Source organism: Nannobrachium achirus (assembly GCF_963921795.1).
Source record: "Nannobrachium achirus genome assembly, chromosome: 16".
In the NCBI taxonomy this organism is placed as follows: domain Eukaryota; kingdom Metazoa; phylum Chordata; class Actinopteri; order Myctophiformes; family Myctophidae; genus Nannobrachium; species Nannobrachium achirus.
Window position 1 is genome coordinate 51,668,149 of NC_137823.1, and position 23,814 is coordinate 51,691,962.

A 23,814-nucleotide genomic window follows, 5' to 3' on the forward strand; every position below is an offset into this window, starting at 1 on the left:
ACCACAGCAGTAATCTCAAGGCACACCAGAGAATTCATACAGGAGAGAAGCCCTACCACTGTGACCAGTGTGGGAAAAGCTTCAGCAATAACAGGAGTCTCAAAAATCACAAGAAAACTCACACAGGAGAAAAGCCCTACCACTGTGACCAGTGTGGGACAAGCTTCAGTCAGAGCAATGATCTAAAAAAACACCAGAGAATGCATGCTGGGTTGAAGCCCTACCACTGTGACCAGTGTGGTAAAGGGTTCAGCCGGAGCGATCATCTCAAACGACACCAAAGAACACATGGAGAGAAGACCTACAACTAACAGATGTTGAGTGTACAGTTTCTCTGTAAAGTGTAAAGTCACCTCAAGCAACACCAAACAGTAAGCCACTTAATTGGACAATAGTGACACACCCTTACACACAAACACACACACACACACACACACACACACACACACACACACACACACACACACACACACACACACACACACACACACACACACTTGCATGTAGTTGTGGAAAATAAGTTGCGTTGGTGGCGTCCATATTCACCCCATATTTATTGTGAATATATTTGTAATTTTCTCAGAAAATGATGCAAAGTACCAGCCATATTTCAGGACTTTTAAGACCCATTTAACAACATCAGTGCCGGTCGACTTTTAGATCGACATTGTCAGTAAGAACGTCGGTGCCGAGCGACTTTAATCGACTTTTATATAAAAGCATTGTTTAAGCTTTTATTTGGGTTAATAGCCAACACGAGACCGTGAAAAAAAAGGATACGATTATGACGTCACCGCTAAACCAGGCCTTCCTGTTTACATTAGCTTCTGCTAGCCGTTAGGCTAAATGCAAACCATCCGACCCTTACGCAGCTTCACTAGGTCGGATTTTGATTCGGAAACTTTCTGTGTGGCGTCTGTATACGTTCCGCTGCCAGACCGATGGTGGTTTTAGACGATCAAGCACGAATTGAACAGGATTGAGCACAGATGGCGGCCCGCAAATCTACCATTGTGAGTCAATGGAGCGACGTCACTTTCCCATCCTTTAATGATGGTTTTAACATGGCTTCTTCTGTATGTTTTAGTGTTACGATGGCACACTCTAGTGGTCTTTTTGTGGTGGTGTATCATCATGGCTTTGAAAACAATGAAATTATACCCTATCATGTTGATAAAATATAGCTATTTCCTGGCGTAATTAGCGCACATTCATATTTTAAGTTGGCTGGCAATGATTAATAGCTATAAAAAAAAGGAAAAGAAGAAAAAGAACTGGTCAAACATTACAGGACCTCAATGGAAATAAGTCTCAGGACTTTATTGACATCCTCGAATGCTGTTACCATGTGGTTTTTATTGCAAAAAAATAAAAAATCTGGGTTTTATTTTGCATGGTGTAGCCCTGTTAAAAGGTTGAGAACCACTGCCACTCTAGGCCCAGATATCTGCCTGCTTTTCCTATACAGTCTAGGTAATTGGAGAATACACACTTTCATTCTGACTGTTGATTCATTTTCACTGCATTCATAATCTTTTATTTTAATCCCATGCATGTGACATTTTGTGTGAAATAAATGTGTGTAATAAAATCTGTTGACATTAAGAAATATTCTATGATATTTCTAAACATTGCCAAAGCAAGTGTCAAACTGGAAAGATGCTATTCTTTGCAAATTAATTCTGTCCTACCATTTGAATTGTCCCAGTTCAAGTCAGTGGGGAACATTAATTTACTAATAAATGAATAATGTAATGTTTGTGTCCGGCCTGAATAACACTTTTGTAAGAAGTGTTTGGGAATTGGAACATATTTTCATCATGTTCTGATCAGTCATCCAATTTGCTGCTGCTGCCACTGCCAGTGCCACACAATGTAGGCATGTTACTAGCAGGCAGGACACAATTTTTTTCACTTGTTTATATTACATATTGCTCTGTTTGCTTTGTTTAACACTATTGTGGTCGTAGGTCACAAGTTTACTATGAAAACCGGCACATCTTGTCCGCGTATCTCAGTCTGTGCGGCCCTGACACTGTGGTTCCCCTGACACATCACTGTGACATCACAGGTGACATCACCTATTTAAAAGTCAATATATGGGTATTCCCCAGAATCCCTTTTATGCCCATTAATGAAGATCCCTGATTTCATCGATATACATCACTGGCCAGATGGCCAAGACATGGCCCATATCTGTGTGGCTGGTTCAGATAGTGATCTCCATGTATGGGCATAAAAGGGATTGTATGTTGTGATGTCATGGGAACCATTCAGAATCCCTTTTATGCTCATATATGGAGATTCCTGATGTCATCGATATTAAGCTCATATCTAACAGGACTTCATATGGGAATGCCCATATATGGAGGAAGACAGCCCATATGTGTGGCTGGTTCAGACAGGGATTGCCATCTTAGAACATGGAGGGTTCCTGAAGGGTTCCCAGTTCGATTCCGGTCTCCCTCAGAGTTACAGTAGTGTCCTAGAGTCGTTGAGCACTCTGAACCCCTAGTTGCTCCCAATGAGCAGGTTGGTGCCTTGCATGGTTTCCTCTGCCATCTGTGTATGAATGTGTGAATGTAATGCACAATCTCTGTAAAACGCCTTGGATAAAGGCGCTAATATAAATGCACCATTTACCAGGGGGGTGGGGGGGGCACAGTGAATCCTTGTGCCCAGGGCCCAAATTTGGTGCAATATTTATCACTGCACCAGCAACTTCTATGAGCTGGGGCGGCTGCTGCAGCGGGAGGTGTTGAACGGCGCTAGAGATCATGCATTACATTCACACATGGCAGAGGAATCCATGCTATATCCCTTTAGGAACCTCTGTGATCTAATGACAGTTCTCACTTAGTTTGTTTATTAAAGGAGCAGTTCACCCCCCAAATTACTTTTTTATTGATTACTCACGCCATGGACACTAATATTTTTTTGTATTTGTTGAATTCCTAAGACAAAAATATATATAATAGTACATTTGCCCCCATTGATTCCAGATGGGGATCCAAACTCATTACTCCCCATCCGGGTCTCCATCCGGAATCAATGGGGGTAAATTTACTATAATCAATTTTTTGTCTTAGGAATGTGACAAATACCAAAAAAAAATATTTAATTCAATGCTCCATGGCATGAGTAATCAATAGAAAAAAAGTCATTTTGGGGTGAACTACTAAGGTGACTTACTGACTATTGATTAACTTGTTAAGCAGTGTTGGGTTGGGTATCAGTGCAATACAAGTACAAGTAGCTTACCACAAGATGGCGATGTTCGACACATGATGAACCTTTGCAACTGATGCATACACATTGTAGTCAATAATTTACTAATGCCAGCAGTCTAGGTGAATTAAATTATGCTTAATTGCTAATATACTGAAGATTTCATATCCTCATTATATTAATTAGATTCGTTTTGCATATTAAGTAGGCTAAATGTAGGCTATACTACATTAACAATTGCACAAGATGACAAGAACCCATGTCAATTTGAAAATGCCTGTATAACAACATTCACATTCTCTCTCTCTCTCTCTCTCTCTCTCTCTCTCTCTCTCTCTCTCTCACACACACACACACACACACACACACACACACACACACACACACACACACACACACTGACACACGCGCACACATCTGTAACCTTTTAATTAATCTACCTTTAATTGAACAGACCTGCTTTAACCCCACTATGAAATGACTGTCGGGGGAAGCTTGATAAAAGTTGTAAAGGTCTCAATATAGTCCGCACTCCGCTGGACTATAGGAAGCGAGAAGTAAAATTACATTTTCTAAACGAGTCAATTCAAATTAATAGCCTATAGCCTGCTGTATTAATTAATTTGCAGCATTTGGACGAAACATTTTAGACTACAACGGCCGTAGTCGTGAACTAGTAGCCTATTGAATCAAGCAAGCTCACAAACTTGGATTCTTGTTGCTTCCCTCCCTCGTCATCTCTCGCAGCATGTGCTGTGCTTCGCTTTACCTCTGGGGAGGGAATGATGCAGTGGCGTCAGTTCAGCAAAAGCTAAGGTATGGCAACATGACTGGTGTCTTGCCATACCTTAGCAACAGGCACAATGAAAAGTACATTTTATTATTTCCTCCTGTAGCCAAGGTATGGCAAGCTGCCATAGCCATAGCTTGCCATACCCAATTGACGCCTCTGGAATGATGTTGCGAGCGCTACAACCAGCCCAGGCTCCTCCACGAGGCTGCTCTGCCAACAGGCGCTGCCTGCAGCCCGCATCCACATCCCAGCTGAGCGGAGCCGGAGTCGGGGACCACGGACCGGAGGAGGAGAGCGATGTGAGAGGAGGACGGTTTACCCGGGGACCGCTGCGGGTAGTGGCGGGAACAGTCTCATCAGAGTATATCATTTATCAGATTATCACCAGAGGGTTTCATCTTGGACTGGCTTATTGAATTTGGCCCCGAAGCGATTGATTACAGGAGTAATCAGTAATTATACTGTGGCTGGCTATACAGAACCGAGTCGCAGGTGTAGGCATTAGTGACACACCGAGATTACTGGACTATTTTATCTATGTTATCTTTTATATGATGTAGCCTACGTGTACAATGTTGAGTTAAAGAATTAATGCGTTTGGAAATTGTTCCCTGGAATCCGAGAGGACTGGTTGAGCATTCAAACTGGACTACTAACTCGATACGTTTTGTGAATCATGCGTGCTTTTTGCAAAGTAGCCTAAAATCACGAGCGTGGATTTAAAATTACCGAGAGGGCTGACGCTGAAAAAGTCTACAGACTGAATGACAACAATTTGTTTTGCCTCAGTCACGGACCTATCACACGCGGCGCACGGGGAAGGCGGCAAGGCGCTCATCACTCCGCGGGAAACTTTGTGGTTTTGAGGATGACAGCGCACCTCTCCTCCTCCTGTGTACAGACAGACTGTAGACTTCGGTAGCCTGTTATTAATTTCGCCCCCATAACGCAATAATTAGAGTAGACGGTCCTCCGTTGGAAGTGGAACTACGTGGTATCAAGACTCAAGAGAATGTGTTTCCAACCCAGAGACCAGCGCAGCTGCTGGAGGGGAGGACACCTGTCCGAATCACTTGCTGGGACCACAGGTGTTCTTTGTGAAAAGGTAGGTTATATGGATAGGCTACTAGCCTAGTAGCCTACTAGGCTAACAATAGACTTTCTCAGTCACAAACTAACAATACTTTTAAGACACATTTTGTAGTTTCATTATTCTTATTCTTCTACTTAATTCTTCTTCGTCTTCTTCTTCTTCTTCTTAGGCTATTATTATTAGCCCTTCAAACATTTGCACATTTTAAAGCAACTGTTTAGTCCTCGACACGTAACCAAAATACAATTTCGATAAGGCCTAGCCTATATTCTGATGAGTCCAGATAGCAGGTGTTCTGACTCAATCAATTAGTGAACAAATGAACTAGGCCTAATTATTAGTTCATTGGTTTCAGGTGTGAACCACTGAATTAGCAAACAGAGTTGACCTTACATGCTTAACCATAGCCTAGCCATACACCTTTGTTAGCAGCAGTTCTCATTATGCCACAGTAATGTTTCATAATACTGTATAGCCTATTGCCCATAGGCTAATTAAGACTTTTATAGACAGCAGAGCACTGTCTGAGACCAGAGCTTTCTCTCCCTATCTCTGTCACTCTCAGCACATGCACACTGCACAGTGAAGAAAAACGCACGCACGCACACACACACACACACACACACACACACACACACACACACACACACACACACACACACACACACACACACACACACACACACACACACACACACACACACACACACACACCATCTGTGACTAATGTTAATATTGGTTACCCTGAGACCTACTTTAGCCCCACAGTGATTTGCAAGCATATTCTCCATCTCTGGCCTTCATATGAAACTGAACCAACAGGGACTCATACAGATTAACTCCACCGCCTTGTATTTGTCCCAAAAATGTGTGCTGTAAGTGAAGTGAATCCATTGCAATTGACCTCGCTTTCTATCTCTTTTCCACCCAGTGACTCCAAGTCCGAAAAATGCAGAGCTGTGGATAGAGAGCCTGCTGCCCTGCGGGTGGAGTAAACCTCACCCTGCCTCCCTGTATTCCCACCCCACCCCACCCTACCCCACCCTTCCCCCTCCCTGTCTGCTCTGACTCTCTCCCTGTCCACTTCCTTCGCGCATCCCGCCCCGCTACCATTCCCCGCTACGCCTCTGTCCTCCTGTCTCCCACCTCGCGCCAGCCTCCCCCCGCTCCCCCACCCACCCCCCCGCAGCCCACATGCAGGCCAAGAAGCGGTACCTGCTTGTGTCTGTGGGGGCCGGTTTACTCTTGCTCGTCTACCTGTGGGGGCTGCAGATCGGCGAATTCCAGCAGCAGCAGCAGCAATCGTACCAGCAGCTGCAGTCCCAGCTGGACCACCATCACCGCCTGCAAGATTACCAGTATTACTACCAGCAGCAGCACCACCTCCACCACGACCAGAGCCACGAGCTCTACTGGCCCCAGCCCCGTCCACAGCCACAGCCCCAGGCCCTGAGAAGCCCCTCCAGGCAGCCCAGGCGCTGGCCAGAGACCACTGACTCGCTGGAGCCCTACCTGGAGGACGGAGAGCAGGAGGTAAGACCCATGGAGACTTCCAGCTTCTTGGTTGGGTTGGAATGTGATTAACTTAAAAATACATATCGTCGTTGTCGGGTGGAAACTGTTCATTTTGCATTTATCATTTAAAAAATGTACTAAACTAGTGAAAACAGCCGATCTACAAGCACACAACGCCTCGCACTGTGAGGCGTTGTGTGCTTGTAGATCTGCTGTTTTCACTACTTTTGTGCGACGGCCTTGTATGATGAAGCAGGGCTTTACTTTGCGAAAAACATACACATTTGAAACTTGGAGATACAAGGTTTCTGTCAGACAGTGACGGTATACAGAAATGGACTTTTCCGCTCAAAGCAACATGCGTTCATGATGTGTGGTATTTTGTGCAGAACAGGCCACCCTTGCAAACTTTGGAAGTCAATAATAGCCAATCAGAAAGGATGATGAGAAATGTGACCGCTATGTCTTGATCACATGACTACAAAGATAATGTATTTCGATTTGCATGAGTTTTGGACAAAAATCATAGGAATAGGAAAAAATGTATAAGTTTAGCATATACCTGTCTCATGGTGACACTATAACTGGCCAATTTGAAAATATGTTTTGTGGAGATTCTTAATTGCTTGGCCTACTGGGAGTGAGCGATGTTGTGCAAAATGGGTCCGTCCAGTTAATCAGATTCAGAATAGAATCTGAAGAATCTGACCGATACATCTTGATGATGAATAGACCTACAGAGAAATGGTGTACCAATTTGGGTGAGGTTTGGACAAAATCGCAAGTACATGCAACATGGTGGAAAACTTGTCAGGTGGAAGATTAGGAATAGGATAGTACCAAATAGGATGGAATATGACAAATCTGACAGATCCGTTTTGATCACAAGACTATAGAGATTATGTGTACTGATTGGTGTGATGTTTGGACAAAATCTGTAAGAGTAATATAAAAAAGGTCTCCAGGGACTGTGTGCCCAGTTTCACGCCGATTGGTCCAACGGTGCCGGAGATTATCTGCTCACAGACAGACGGACAGGGACGAAAACAGTTTTGGCCAAGCCTTCGGCCTGGTGGAGTCAATGAAGATGTGTTGGTTTATGAGAGTCATCTGGTCCCCCAGCCAATTAGCTACTATTGCTGTGAACATGGAAGTTTGCTTATGCCGTATCTTTTTTTAACACAGAGAACAGTACCTGTACAATAACAGTTTATGTTGATATGTATTCATTCTTCATGTGCATGGTTGTGTGTATGTGTGTGTGTGTGTGTGTGTGTGTGTGCGTGCGTGCGTGTGTGGCATTGTTTCATTCCCGCAGGAGGACAGTCCTCGGCTCCACCACCAGCATACCTCGCCCCGCGAGCGCCGGGCGATCCGCGACAACATCTACAGGAATCGCCGCTGCCGCATGGAAACGTGCTTCGACTTCAGCCGGTGCCAGCAACACGGCTTCCAGATCTACATCTACCCTCCCCAGCGGGGCGAGGAGATCTCTGAGACCTATCAGAAAATACTGTCCTCCATCGAGGACTCCCGCTTCCACACCACGGACCCGTCCCGGGCGTGCCTGTTCGTGCTGGCCGTGGACACTCTGGACAGGGACCAGCTGTCTGCGCGCTACGCCCAGAACGTGCGCGCTCGCATCCAGAATCTACCCAACTGGAACGACGGGAGGAACCACCTCATCTTTAACCTGTACTCTGGCAGCTGGCCAGAGTACACAGAAGACCTGGGCTTTGAGGTGGGCCAGGCCATGCTGGCCAAGGCCAGCGTGGACGTGGGCAACTTCCGGCCCAACTTTGACATTTCCATCCCCCTGTTCTCCAAGGATCACCCACTGAAAGGAGGGGGCAAGGGTTACTTGACGCTCAATGACATGCCGCCTTCCAGGAAGTACTTGCTGGTTTTCAAAGGGAAGCGCTACCTGACCGGTATTGGTTCCGAGACCAGGAACGCTCTGTATCACATCCACAACGGGGAAGATATTATTCTGCTGACCACCTGTAAGCACGGCAAGGACTGGGAGAAACACAAGGACGCCCGCTGTGACAGGGATAATGAAGAATACTCACGGTAAGATATACTTCATTTATTATTCTCCTTTCCTGCTTTTGAGCTTGTCTTGGTTTGCAGCGTGAAACAACATTGCCTTTGATCATCCATACCTAATTTGTATGATTTTCAATGATCTTTGCTGTCTCTGCCAGTTCATGCAGAGTCTGTGGCTCACAGGAGAATACCTTCAGGGTGATTTATATGTAGTTGCACTGAAAATAGCAGATTTACAAGGTCAAAATGCGTAGCAACTTGTAAACCGACTATTTTCGCTGTGCAACACTGGCAAGCAGCGAGTTAAGTGATTCCTTGCGTTATTGTCTCATGACCCATGGTAACAATGAATGGCCGTGTTAGGTGTTACTGCTGTGCTGTTGATTATTACATCTGTTGAAACATCACTGAAACCTCTCCTGTTACTGAGAGTGCAGAGAGCATTACCCAGGTCAGGTTCTATGCACAGAGCAAAGTTTAGTAAAGCACTTTGATTTGAAGCCTGCTGGCTATGTATATTATGACATTTTTGAATTGCCTTGGGAGATAAGCTTTGGTGCCAAGCCCCTTGCTGTACTATGCAGGGACTGCGTGTGTGTGTGTGTGTGTGTGTGTGTGTGTGTGTGTGTGTGTGTGTGTGTTTGTGTGTGCGCGTGTGTGCGTGGCTGTGTGCGTAGCTCCATGCGTGGCTGCGTGCGTGGCTGTGTGTGTGACAGAGAGGGTTGTAGACAGCAGAGGCATCAACAGTTGAGAGCTTTGTCAGCTCAGCGAGTCAGTCGGAAGAAAAGTATTCTGAGCCAAAGAGACGAGTTCACCTTTTGAAAATGTTTTCCTCCTCACAGAGCTAACAGTTGAAAGAAAGGAAATCAATGTTGTGAAGAAAGGAATGGAACAAGAAGGAAAATCTCTTTCGCTTTCAGAGTGTGTTAGCTGTAGAGTTATCTGTTGCATATTTTAGACTGATATCCAGGTTTAGACAGCAAAGCAACAAACACCTTGGATCCATCCAAAACAATATTTCAAAGGCCCGGTGTGTGAGACTATTAGAGTGGTATTGCCCTGAAAATGTACTATTGTAGGACATCCTGAATTCCTGATAATTTGACTATATAGATGGTGATTGCAGATCAAGTGGATAAAAGTACGTCTCCACATTTGAATGGATATAATTAGCCAAGTGTTTAGTTGAAATGTGGTGGCTTGGCACATGGTTTACTCGTTTTCATGATCAAACTATGCAGAGCTCCACTGGTACCCTAGATGGAGTTGGATAGATTGCCATCTTGGATACTAATTATCTTAGGCACATCAGACCCCATCTCCAACTTGACAAGTTCACAACATCTCCTTTCATATGGTCTGATTACAGCAAAGAAGCTGATTTTAACTCATTGGGAAAAAGAGGAAGCACCTGCATTTAAACACTGGCTTAATGAAATGACTAGTACACTTCATCTTGAGAGAATACGATATTCACTTAAAGACAGAGAGGCACAATTTGATAAGATCTGGCTGCCCCTTGTCCGTTACCTGAGTAGAAGGAGGATGTTATTTTAAACTGACTGTCTATTCTAATGCATGTACATGATTCTAGTATGTCCATGGAACAATTCATTTTGATTCTCTATATGCGTTACGTCGCTGAGCAGTAGGGGTGGGAGGGTATGAAGGGGTTGTTTTTATGTCATATGTTATTTTGTTTTGTATTTTATTTCTTGTTTGTTTTCTGCTCTTCTTTTCTCTCTCTTTTTCTTTTTTCTTCCTTTAATTATGCTGAAACAGAAACTTGTTAATCTGATAACGTGTCCAATTCTGTTGTTGATAATCTGTTGGCAATAAAACTTATTTGACAAAAAAAGATTGCCATCTTGGAGGAGACCACTCTCAAGTGGTTACAAATGCGCTGGATTATAAGTCATCACTCATGTGCAGTATAAAGTGAATGCTTTGCTCAAAAGGTTGCATTATATAGTTAATGGTTTTCAAAGGCCATATCAGATACAAACGTAAACAAATGTTTTTTATTCTCGAGCTGATTTGTTCAGCCTTTGAAAGGACTAACATAGACAACAGAACATAATACATGTTTTAAACTGTATTTGCATTACTTTATCGTCTGTGATGGGAAGATTTGTAAATTGAAAAACAGACCTATTAGCAGTAAGACTCCCTAATCGGGAGCAAAGCGACTGTCACAGACACAAACTTTAGAAGGCAATCGTAGCCAATCAGGAGGGAATATGGGAAATGGGACAGATCCATGTTGATGACATGACTTTAGAGATACTGTGTACCGCTTTGCGTGATTTTAGGGCAAAATCTGTCCAAAAATGTGTTTTGCAAAAAACGGCCTCATTGTAGGGCTAGAAGAGGGCCATGTGAGAAATCATATATGGGCATAAAAGGGATACCCATATATGGACTTTTACATAGGTGATGTCACCTGTGATATCACCTGTGATGTCACAGTGACAAGGGAACCAACCCATATGTGTACTGACTGACTGACTGACTGACTGACTGACTGACTGACTGACACAGTATGAATATCCAGGGTTTGATCTTGTGACATCACTTCCTGTTCTGACTGAAGGACGGACAAGCTGCGCCATTTCTCATGGTATACTGTGACCTACGGTCGCAAATATCTTGATTTACGATGGTTAAGTTAAAGTTACACATAGCATATTTTATATTCAAAACTAACCTGGATTAGGCCTTTAAAGTATTTACATTCAATCTGAGGTTGTACTATACTGACACCGAGTTACGTTGAGCCGATACTGAGATCACCGAGAGAGGCTGCCCGACCAGGAGAAACCGCCAAGCATCTCCAAAGCTCCACAACAGTCGATAATTGGCCTCCAATTGAATTAAGCCGAGACCAGGGGGGTGGGGCTCTGTGGCAGGGGGAGTAGTTTATATATTTATATATTAGATATAAATCTCAACCTCCCACTGAGCCGAGCCCCATGGAAGTCAGGCAGCTCTACTGTACACAGATAACAGGCTGCTGAACAAATTAGAGACACACTGTATTGCATCCCCAGCGCGCTCTCCCCAAAGAACGCTTTTCCGTATCGCAGCCTAATGGCTCAATTTACAGCCGCGCGAGATAAGTTGCTCGATGGGGTCGTCTGCTCCCGAGGTTTTTTTCCGCTGTGGCTTTCAAAACAGTTGAGACATGACAGGGGACGCGACGGGGAAACGGGAGAGAGTCAGAGAGGGTGATTTTGTCTGAGAGAGAGAGAGAGAGAGAGAGAGAGAGACAGAGAGAGAGAGAGAGAGAGAGAGAGAGAGAGAGAGAGAGAGAGAGAGGGAGAGAGAGAGAGAGAGAGAGGGAGAGAGAGAGAGAGAGAGACGGAGGTGTCCCGCTGGCATGTGCTATTGATTGAGTGTTAATAAGTGAGGAACAGAGAGTACAGCCACGGGGAGGGAGGGAGCAGGGGTGTCACACTAAATTTTGGGCCCTGGGTACAAGGATTCACTGCGGGGCCCTCCATGAATGTTCCTCATAGGGGGAGGGGGTTTAACCCTTTTAGACTGGGAACGTGTTATTACGCATTATTTTGTGCTATTTAAAAATAGCAGATCTACAATGCGAGCTTGTAGATCTGCTATTTTGTCTTTGAAAAACCTATTTTATCTATGTCAGTGGTGCTCAAACCCCCAAAATTATATGTATTTGGCCACGGACCCTCATCTCAAAATATTTAGTTCCAGGGATCCCCCCAGAAGCAAAATGTAATGTTCTCTTAAAAAATGCATAATTATATCAAAGATTTGCAGACATTTTCACGACTTATACTATACTTATGATATACTTATGTATATCTGCTATTTTACAGCAGTGATGGCTGAGTGGTTAGTGTCCATACCTAGGACTCCGGAGGCCCCAGAGGTCGCAGGTACGATTCCCCGCTCCAGCTATCACTGCTCCCCCCTCACGCTCCTTGTGGGCTGCACTGGATTCAGCTGGGTTAAGCTGAAAAAAAGCAGTTGGGCTGCGTCTGCGATATCTGAATTTCCCTCGCGGGAGGAGTAGGAAACTATCATATTTTTCAATAGCTGAAGTATCAAATAATTAAGGTCCCTCCACTTTGGGCCCTAGTAACTCAGTCCCACTTTCCCCCGCCCTTGTGACGCCCCTGGGAGAGAGCGAGAGAGAAAGGGAGAGGGAGAGAGGGAGGGGCATCCTGCTGCTCAGTGGTATTGATAGAGAGCTAATAAGAGAGCATCCCCGCTGGGCTCCATGTGTGCTAAAGCTTCCATCTCACCTCAGAAACAGCACATTCCCTGCCGGGCTTTAATCACAGACTTTTCTTCCTCTTTCTCTCAGTCTCTCTCTATACCTCTTTTTCTTTCTTTCTTTCTCGCTTTCTCACTCCCTTTCTCTCTCTCTTGTATTCTCTCTCTCTCTCTCTCTCTCTCTCTCTCTCGCTGTCTCTTGATCAGAGGGGTCGAGAAACCTTTTACACAGCAGCAGACTGCCAGGGTGTACGATGCTACATGATCGTGCAAAACTAAGAACAAACGCATGACCATGTTGTGTTCCGTGGCCCTCTGTCCTCTTCCTTTGTCCTCTGTCAAACTGTGGTCTAGAGACACATAAGGATACAGTCGGTACAGTACATAGATAGATAGATAGATAGATGGATAGATGGATAGATTGATAGATGGATAGATAGATACTGTAAAATCTACAGTATCTATCTACAGTGTAGATAGATACTGTAGATTGATTGATTGATTGATTGATTGATTCTCCTCAGCTGTGGGTTGAAGGGAACTTCAACCTCGGTGGTAGTGGAAAGCTGTATATTTTACAGTTGTTCAAGTTTAATCTTCATCACTCATGCTGGAGGTATACTATGATGAATATCAGAAACAATACATTTATGATTCAACCTTTTGTTTACCTCAAATTTAAACGTGTGAATACATTTAGCACAACGCAAAACAACCTTGCATTCACACAGAGGTCTCTGAGTGCCTGCTGGCAGAAAATAGCCAGAATATGCAGAGCTCAGCGAAGTTGGAACACTCAATTGATTTAAAATAAATACATTTTAAGCAATTGCAGCACAGGTATTCAAGGAAATTGGCCTAATTTTAAGAATTTTGCAACACTTATTTTCTGCCGTCGATAGTGTGAGTGCACATTATTTTCCTCTCAATTAAACATACAGAGAACTAAATATGATCATTAGTATCTACTATCTAGTCCTTGGGACTGATGGGAACTTTGGGAAGCTTTGGTTAAAGATCTTCAAGACTTCAAATCAAGTCACGTTAATCTTTCATTGTGTGTCACGGTGTGTATATACAGTATAGACACTGTATTTTTTATTTTTTTTTAACTTGAGTTCAATAATATTTTTAGTTTTTTTGCCTCATTCCTAAGAGAAAAAATATATTACAATGAATGTACCTCCATTGATTCCAGATGGGGACCTGAATGCATTTGGGTCCCCATCCAGAATAATTTTTGTCTTAGGAATGTGACAAATACAAACAAATACTAACTGTCTCTGTCTTAATTTACAAATTATATTTATTATGAAGGAGGTTACTTCATGGTTATTACAGAGGTAGGCTACAAGCTCACACAACAGCACAGAGAGCAATCCACAATAACACAGGACAGTATTATATTCGTTATTATTTTGACAATGTCAAATTAATTATTAATCTAACATTGCAGTTGTGACTGCTCAACTTACAATGGTCTCAATAGACCATGGCGGTTTTCAATTGGGTTGCACGATATATCGGCAGTCACATCGGAATCGGGCCGATGTCGGTTATTTTTTAATGAATCGGCATCGGTTCAGTGTTTAAAATGGGCCTGTTGTGAACAACCGATGATTTATTTCTTCTGTCTAGCTGCTGCGGTACTAGTGTGAGGCTGCGTGTGTGTGTGTGTGTGTGTGTGTGTGTGTGTGTGTGTGTGTGTGTGTGTGTGTGTCTGCCTGCATGTGTATGGACTCCAGTCCTGGGGCAGACCGTGTTATTAAACGACAACTCCTCCCTAAATCACTTCTAGGCCCATTTTCCTACTTATATTGATCCAAAATTACTGTCCATGCCGGGTCTATTAGGCACAAATGCTCCTGTTTTCCAGTTTGCCCAGCAGAACCCAGCAGCTGTCATAGCATAGAGTGGCTGTACTGGCCAATCACAGGGCTACTTTTCCGGGACTTGGCAAAACACATAAAAGCCTAACATCTGTTTAGCAGAGCGTGATGGCTTGTGTGGGACAACGATGGCATGGATATGTTTGTGATGACAACTACTAACACATTCATAAAAAATAAAAACTCTTTTGACCACAACAAATAGTGTAAAAGCGATAGGCTCATAGGCTCCACTCTAAGCTATGAGAGCTGCTGGGTTCTGCTGGGGTAACTGGACAACAGGGGCATTTCTGCCTAATAGACCCCATGGACAGTCTTTTTGGATCAATATAAGTAGGAAAATAAGCCTAGAAGTGATTTAGGGAGGAGTTGTCCTTTGAGCAGCGCGGGATTTATACAGACAAACAGTAAACACATGCAGTTACACTATGTACTAAAGAGAAAAGGAAAAGGCACACAGCCGTCTGGGCATATTTCACGCACGGTAAAAAAAAAGAAGACAATTTGTAGTACTTGCGAGGGTGAAGTTATGCAAAGTTATGCGAGCCTACTTTGCTGTGTGAATCATTCAACACTACCAATCTGATGAACTCATACCTGTAAGCACCGTCATGACGCTGTTTTACTAAGAAGTCGCTGGTACTTTAGAGATGTTTCCATCCCCACTTTATATGACGTGGTAGCCAGCCACACATATCCAGTAGTTGTTGGACAACAAATTGCGCTAAATACTGCATTTATACCATGCTGTTTGCGCGTTAAATAGCTCAATCTGAGCCTGTGAATAGTCGATCTGCAAGCTTAGAACGCGTCGATCCATGTTGTAAGCTTGTGTACAATGGTGTGGCTTGGTTGGCATGGTTCTTGCGGGGGGGGGGGGGGGGAGTAGTCGCATGGTAGTCGTACCAAAATACAGAAGTTGCTATTTTTTTTATCACTACTTAATGGTATAATATCATTGACTTAAATGGCGTTATATGACTTTATTTGGAAAAAACGACTTTAAATGTTTAAATGAGAAAATAAAGGTATGGTAACGAAGGCAAAGATGTGTTATTTGTGTCCAAAGTGACCGCTCATAGTATAACCAACTGTGTACATAGTGCCGGTTTAAGCCTTATCTCATTCTTTCACGTATATTTCCAACAATCAAAAAAATAGTTAATCTACAATGCATCACAATGCGACTTGTTGTGAGCTTGTAAAAAACAATATATACTTAGAAACTGTAATTTGCCTACAGTATAGTGAAATAGTCAAAATAGGAAGACAGGTTGGAATTGGTTAAAATGTTTGTTTAGGATATAGAATTTGCCTCCGTTTTGCGAAATGACTGATCAATGCGAGGCGTTGTGTGCTTGTAGATCAGTTGTTTTCACTACTTTTGTGTGACAGCCTTGTATGATGAAGCAGGGCTTTACTTGGTGGAAAATGTACAAATTTGAAACTTGTAGATACGAGGTTTCTGCCTGCCAGTGACGATATAGTTGTATAAATTGCAATAATAACGTGTGGCTGTCACACAATCCCAAAGGCACCCCTTTTGGGGACCACTGGCGACCGTCTCAGTGAAGGGGGGTTGGGCGGGGGGGGTGTTGGTAAAGAGGCAGTATATCGATTGGATTCTACTCAACCATGTTGGCCTACAAGAGCGTGAATGGAGGTTAATGGTCTTCTGTGGTCTGTGAAAGCAAGACATGCATTGGCATTTAGTGCTCTGGCATTTCTGTCTGCTGGCTCTCTATGCGTCAGTCAGTATTCTCTGGAAAAATGTTGCCATGGTGGGGGACAAGCACGAGCACACATAGACATCAAAGCGGGCTTGAGCCCCTGCCCTTTTACCCTTCTGTAAAAAAGTGCCCTCTCCAGACCATGAATGCAGTTTTCACTATGGTGAAACAAACGCAAATGCCCTCTTTCCATGCCATATACCTGAAGGCAGCATTCAAGAGAATTGCCTTGTCCAAACTCTCCTGAACTAGAATGCAGCATCTTATGTTGAAAGAATTGCCCTCTCTGCCGTTACGCCACATCTCCAGTATTGACTTGATTATGCTTCAGTTCAGTGTGGTATCAAGCACCGAAAAAGGCGAAAATAGCCGACCTCCAAGCTCACAACGAGTCGCGCTGCGACGTGTTGTGAGCTTGGAGGTCTGCTACTTTCGATATTTCCACCAAAAGGCCCTTTTGGAAATTTCAGCCCCTGCCTCTCTAACATTCTGTGCACGTCCCTGGTGGGGGAAGTGATCAGCGATTGGGAGCCAGCTAAATCAATGAGTTTTATCCCAAAGGTTATCGTCTATGTATGGTATATTGAAATGACTGAAGATGGTGGAACGAGGAAAGAAAATCCACACGCTGGAAGAGCAATCAGTCTTGAGGAAGAAAACGGCGTCTAGAATGTTGGTGGGTCGATGGCGGGATGTCATTTTCTCAGGGCGTATGACTGGTCGCTGGCCTTGTGACTGCGTCGTACATCACGCTCCTTCGCCCCTGGCACGGTAAAATGAGTTGGGAACCAAAAAATAATAATCGGACTCAATCACAGGTTTTTGTTCACTCTTTCCGTGCTCTCTCGTTTCCACCTCCCCATTTCCAGTGATCAGGCTGCTTTTCTTCCTCTCTCACTGCGTCTACATCATTTTATGTTTTTAGTTTTTAAGGTTTCAGTGGTTTTTCCTTTCTCTCTCTCACACACACACACACACACACACACACACACACACACACACACACACACACACACACACACACACACACACACACACACACACACACACACACTCCCTCTCTCCCCCCCTCTCTCTCTTTCTCCCTCTGGCCATTTGTCACCCATAAGCCGAGCGCCAATGATCGGTGGAGTCTGAGCGAAGGTGCAGGGTCGCTCGGCCCATGTTGCCTGCCATCCATCTTCGCCACGAGAGGGAGAAGAAGGAGAAGGGGGAAGCGGAGGGGCCGTAAAACACTCGCCGCGTGGCAGAAGGGATTGGGGTCCGAATCCATCACGTTCTCCCCACATCTCTCTGCTCCGCACAAGCAGGGCCGGGCGCTCTGTCACTGAAAACGAGCGAGTGCTATATTGTCTCTCTATGACTTTCCATTTGCCGTTTGTTTGGTACATTGTTTTCCTTGTCGGTCAGAGTGACTGGACGAGAGACTGACCGTCCATGCTGCTCGGGGTGTCTATGTCCCCAGTTGATCTAAAGTCCCACAATGCAACAGGATCTCAGCATGTCTCCATTTGGCCATTGACCCCCTGTAATCGTTTACTTTATACAGGGTCCATGATGACAAGTAGAATGGCATATTACAGAAACCAATTACTCTGCTATAAAACGACTGCATGTGTGTGTGCCTTGAGTGAAGCTATCGGCCTGTGTAAGTTGTGTCCACATTTGTGAATGTGTATACTGTGTACTGTTGCAAGTGCACGTAGAATGCATACCGTGTCAGTTTGAATACTGAATTCCTTTAACACTTCCACTGCTAAACATGTCCAGGAACGTGATAAGAATTATGGGGCAGCGGCGCCACGGCCCCGCTATCACGATTTTATTTCTGTGTGAAAATAAACATACATGTGGCCTCCGGGCCTCTTCAAAATAAAGCGTAAGTGAATGGCAGCACTCTATTGAGCAGTGAAGTCTGATGTCATTTACCCATCCTACCTGGTTCATGTTTTTTTCCCCCCATTCTGAATTCCCATAGACTTTTTTCATATTGCGTCATATAAGAACTGTGTTCCAAACATAAACAAATGATCTCCACGGTTTGACTCATATGGATATGAAGAATCAGCTGATGGTGAGAAAACGCTAATGTTACTTTTGCCGAATTAGTTAAATTTTCGCTAGAAACAGACTGTATCAAATATGAGTGACTGACTATCATAAACCATACAGAGCCACCTCCCCGAAAATATCGAGGACAACGTTTGTTTATTTTTGGACCACAATGCTTATATGAGACAATTTTAAGATGACTCAATGTTATTCTCCATAGAGAAATTACTTCCATGAACCGGGGGATGAGCGAGTGACATCATGACTTCACTGCTCTATAGCCAAATAATTACCTATAATACATACTACATATTAATCCTTTCCGGCAATAATATACTGTACTTAACAAAGTATAGCACTTTCAACCGGTGTCTTTATATTGGGGATGTCATTACAAGTGAAATGTTTCAAAACTTAAAAACGTATAGAGCTGGCGTAGCCGTCTGTGCACCTACAGTAGGATGCTAATCCAGCGTGTCGCGAGTTTGAGACACGATCCCGATGACCTTTACTGCGTGTCACCCCCCCATCTTTCTCCCCCATTTCCTGTCAGTCAACTGTATATCTATCAATAAAGGCAAAAAAAGCCCAAAACATATCTTTAAAAAAAATAAAACAAGAAATACGCCTTAAGGCAAGAAGTGACCGCAAGACGCGGGGAAACAACACTTAAAAAAATTGTCAATGTAAATCTGGCAATGTATACACACACACACACACACACACACACACACACACACACACACACACACACACACACACACACACACACACACACACACACACACACACACACATACACAGATACTTAACTAGGGCTGTCTTTGACTCAGGATGGCAGGGGTCGCAGCTGAGTGAAATCAGTGTGGAGCAGCACAAACGAGACAGATTGTGTGTGTGTGTGTGTGTGTGTGTGTGTGTGTGTGTGTGTGTAGGGGTTGCAGCTGAGTGCAATTATTGTGGAGCAGGGCAAACGAGACAGATTGTGTGTGTGTGTGTGTGTGGGTGTGTGTGTGTGTGTGTGCCGTTACAGGCAAGAGTAACAAGCTAGAGTTACAGCGTGACACAACTGCAGCAGGTTCTCACAGTAACTGCTCCCGCAAGCGGTCGCAATAATATGGCAGCCAGGTTTCGTGTGGTGTTTAAATTAACACTGAGGATTTTACTGTGTAAACATTGTGGAGGAAATCAAACTGAGGTTGTTTTCTTTTATCATGGAGTACTTAATCAAGGCTGAGGAATTGGCAGACACATTGGCTGTTAAGGTTGATGCCGTATGGCTTTTTATGTGCCGTGATAAAACGGAGCGAGCCATCATGGCCACCCCTTGTTATGGTGCGCTGTTAAGCTGAAGCGATTACGTTGTTTAGTGTGTGTGCATAGCATACGGAACATTAGCCAGAGAATGAGTGCAAGACAAAGTGTGTGTGTGTGTGTGTGTGTGTGTGTGTGTGTGTGTGTGTGTGTGTGTGTGTGTGTGTGTGTGTGTGTGTGTGTGTGTGCGTGTGTGTGTGTGTGTGTGTGTGTGTGTGTCAGAGCAGGCATGGACTGGGAGAAAGAGAGTTTTGTCCACCCAGGCCCTGCATCTTGTGCACCAACAACCTACCTCTCTTACTTAATACTGTCAATTCTCATTAGCCTCAGGCAGGTACTTGGACACAACAAAACTCCCTCTGACCACATGCATAACCAGTGTGCGGCTAGAGTCACCGTGTAGTGTTGTATTTTTATCAGCTGTTTCCACGAACAGTGTTTTGTTTTACTATAACAAGAAAAAATATAGCTGCAAGCAGCGATAAAGTGGCCAAGGCAGAAAAAGCAGGAAAGCAAAAAGGCATCAAGGGAAAGCAAAGAAGACATCAAAGAAAAACTAGAAGCAGTGTTCTTCCGAACAGGACTCCGGCAGGTCAGGTAGGTTTTTTTTGGCCTAGTGGTGACTCTATAATAGGCCAAAGTGAATGTTAACATCAACTCAACCCGATGTGGGGTTTGAACCGACAACCATCCGTATACCAGGCACAGGCACTGACCACTACACTACGGCAGTCACCCATAATGGACCTGTCATTTAAAAAAGAAAAAGAAAAGAAAAAAGAAAAATTTTCAAGTAATGTACTTGACGCCTTCTTTCAAAATGATATAGCGCCCCCCTTTGGCCAATTGGGGTAAGATTGGTTTCAGTGATATTTGGACTTACCCTCTACAGTAGTTCATCATGAAAATGTTACTTTGCATGTATGTTTTAGAGGCAGAAGAATAATTTGCATAAAACTTGCAATATTCATTGAATTATTAAAAAAGCATGTTTAAATTTTAAAAAAATCCGATCTGACAGATCTTTAGATATTGGTCCAAAGTTCATGTAAAAAAAGTTCCGTGCACGTGACGCAAAAGTTCCGGAATAAAAGCGAGTTTAAGTGTTTTACAAACTGCTCAAAATGGCAGAAAATCTAAGGACGGAGCGTACTTAACAAAGACACGGATGGCTTCCGCTTGAGTCAAGGCACGCGTGTAACCAAGTTGCATGTCTTTAAACAAAATGAGGCATGACTTATGCCCCTTTAAAGTTTGAGTTTTCAAACGCTTCGTATAGCGCCCCCCTTTGGCCAATTCGAGTAAGATTGCTTTCAGTGATATTTGGACTAACCCTCGACATATTTGCCAAATGCCATGAACGTGTCACTTTGCATGTATGATTTAGAGGCAGAAGAATAATTTGCATAAAACTGCAACATTGAGTGAATTATTAAAAAATAATGTTTCGCTTTAAAAGAAATCCGGCCGCTGTGCGATGACCGCATTGGTCCAAAGTTCATGTAAAAAAAGGTTTTGCGCACGTTACGCGAAAATCCCAGGAGGAGATAGATTTTGACTGTTTTTCATATAATTCAAAATTGTGGGAGAAGTAAAGGTCAGAGGTCAAAAGTCAGAGCATAAAAGTTGTTTGGCATGAGGAGACGCATAAGTGTATACAGGTTTCATTGCTGTACCTGAAACAGGGCATGAGCTACACCAGTTCAAAGTTGGCATTGTTCAAAGGCTTCCTACAGCGCCACCCTTTGGCCGATTGTTGCGAGCTTCGCGTTTTAGCCATTTGGCATAGTCCTCTGCCATACTGCCGAGTTTCGTAAAAAGCGACTGCACGATCTAGCCGCTAGAGAAAAAGTGGCGGAAGAAGGAGATGAAGTCCAATAACAATGAGTGGCCAAGGCATTGCCACTTCGTGGCCTTGGCCACTAATAATTCCTTTCACTTTCCTCTCTCTAGTGAAACAGAAATGTTTTCACTAACCATTTCACTGTAAAGTGTCTTAGTCAAACTAAAAACATAAGACTCTTCGGGATCTATTTTGACTGTCATAAGTACCAGCTCTTATGACCTAACTTAAAGGCCTGTTCATACTGTCTCCAACCACCGGACCTTTCGTTGGTCCGGTTCAACTACAAAATGACGTCACTTGTATCTTCTGAAAAGCATTACCTCGAATTTAGAGTTTGGAAAGCTGCACGTCAGAAAGTCAGAACTCTCCAACGAAAAGTTCGGTGGTCGGAGACAGTATGGACAGGCCTTTAAGTTAAGGCAAGCGTCTTCAACAGGGGGTCTGGGACCCATAGGGGGTCCTCAGAGTTACTACAGGGGGTCCTCCAAATCTTTTTTTGATAGAAGCTTTTTTTCCCTGGTACTTAAGACAATCAAAATACAGCCCTCTATCCGTCCGTTTACAAGAAAAAAAAAATCCCCGAATAAACAAAAAGGGCCAACTGGTTATCTCATAAAATAATGTGCTGCTTCGTCCATATTTTTTGTCTTGGAGGCAGAGTGCACCCCGCCCCACTGTGCTGGCTGCCCCCCTGCCTCACAACACCCCCCACCACGCAGCTATGTGGGATCAGCTTAATTAACAAGCATCACTTGTAAAGCAGGAGGTGCTACAGTGTGTGTAGAGACGGAGTTTGCCATGTGCAGCTGTTTATGCTAATGCTGACACACACAAGTGCATTTTATAACTATGCTAGTGAGGATTTTAATATTCATTCCCCTACCTTACGTTAATACTAACCTTAACCCTTCACCAAACCCCGATTGTTACAGCCTGGATAATGTAGAACAGGGGTCTTCAATGTTTTCAGGCCAAGGAGGACCCCTTAGTTGAGAGAGAGAGATGAAGCAAGGACCCCCACAACCTTTTTTCATAGATTCCATATAGTTTCATCATTTGACAGCACAATCGTCAGTGTATTTTGGATTAATGTGAATTTGTGTTTTCAGATATTTAACCACTTGAACCATCAATACTTATAAAACTTGACCCATTCACTCTGTACTTAGTCTGCTCTTTCCCCCCTCTACACCAAAGCTCTTTGCTGAAAATGACTCGCTTGTAGATCTGCTATTTTTGGCTAAAGTTCTCCCAATATGGATACTAGGGTTCAAGTGGTTAATATGATTCAGCCCGGGAAAAACAGTTGGAGAGGCCCTCATTGCGCGCTATAGAGAGAGATCTCTCTCTATAGCGCTGCTGCTACTCAAAGATTTGTGACAAAGTGACTGTAAGCCGGGGGCAATTACATGAGTTATATTTCTTCGTTGTCGGGTGGAAACCTTGTATGTCCAAAACCGTTTGTTTTGTATTTATCATTTAAAAAATGATTTAAACTAGTGAAAACAGCCGATCTACAAGCACACAACGCCTCGCGGTGCGAGGCGTTGTGTGCTTGTAGATCTGCTGTTTTCACTACTTTTGTGCGACGGCCTTGTATGATGAAGCAGGGCTTTGCTTTGCGAAAAAAAAATTACAAATTTGAAACTTGGATATACGAGGTTTCTGCCCGATATTTACTTTGTTGGCCGCCCAGCCCCCAAAATGGAACGACATTTTATTTGTATTTTTTTCGTAATGGCCGGCCTGGACCGGCTGGGAATGAACCGGCCGTTCGGGAGTTGTCCCGCTTTTCCCAATGGCCAGCACGTCCCTGACTACAGTAATATACCGGTACACACATAAAGCACGCACATGCACACGCACACATGCACACGCGCACACACACACACACACACACACACACACACACACACACACACACACACACACACACACACACACACACACACACACACACACACACACACACACACAACCATCTGTCCACTGCCTCCACGCCTTAAACTACTGTACTGCATCTGCGTTTTTAAGGGGTGGAGTTGTGTGAGTTTTTT

General features: G+C 43.9%; 1 protein-coding gene across 3 annotated transcripts in view; it reads left to right on the forward strand.

Annotated features, from left to right (window-relative positions):
- Positions 1-6,288: 6,288 nt before the first annotated feature.
- The window catches only part of LOC308301318 (exostosin-1), a gene marked incomplete at both ends in the record, with an annotated part of 354,065 nt that continues 336,539 nt past the window's right edge, over positions 6,289-23,814 (forward strand). Inside the window, 3 exons of one of the 3 annotated variants that reach the window (XM_080745263.1) lie at positions 6,289-6,472; positions 6,581-6,647; positions 7,948-8,702. In XM_080745263.1, the coding sequence (XP_080601389.1) occupies positions 6,309-6,472; positions 6,581-6,647; positions 7,948-8,702 (986 nt within the window). Of the gene's footprint in view, positions 6,648-7,947; positions 8,703-23,814 lie in introns of all 3 variants that reach the window. The other 2 variants (XM_080745262.1, XM_080745261.1) reach the window with 2 other exon arrangements.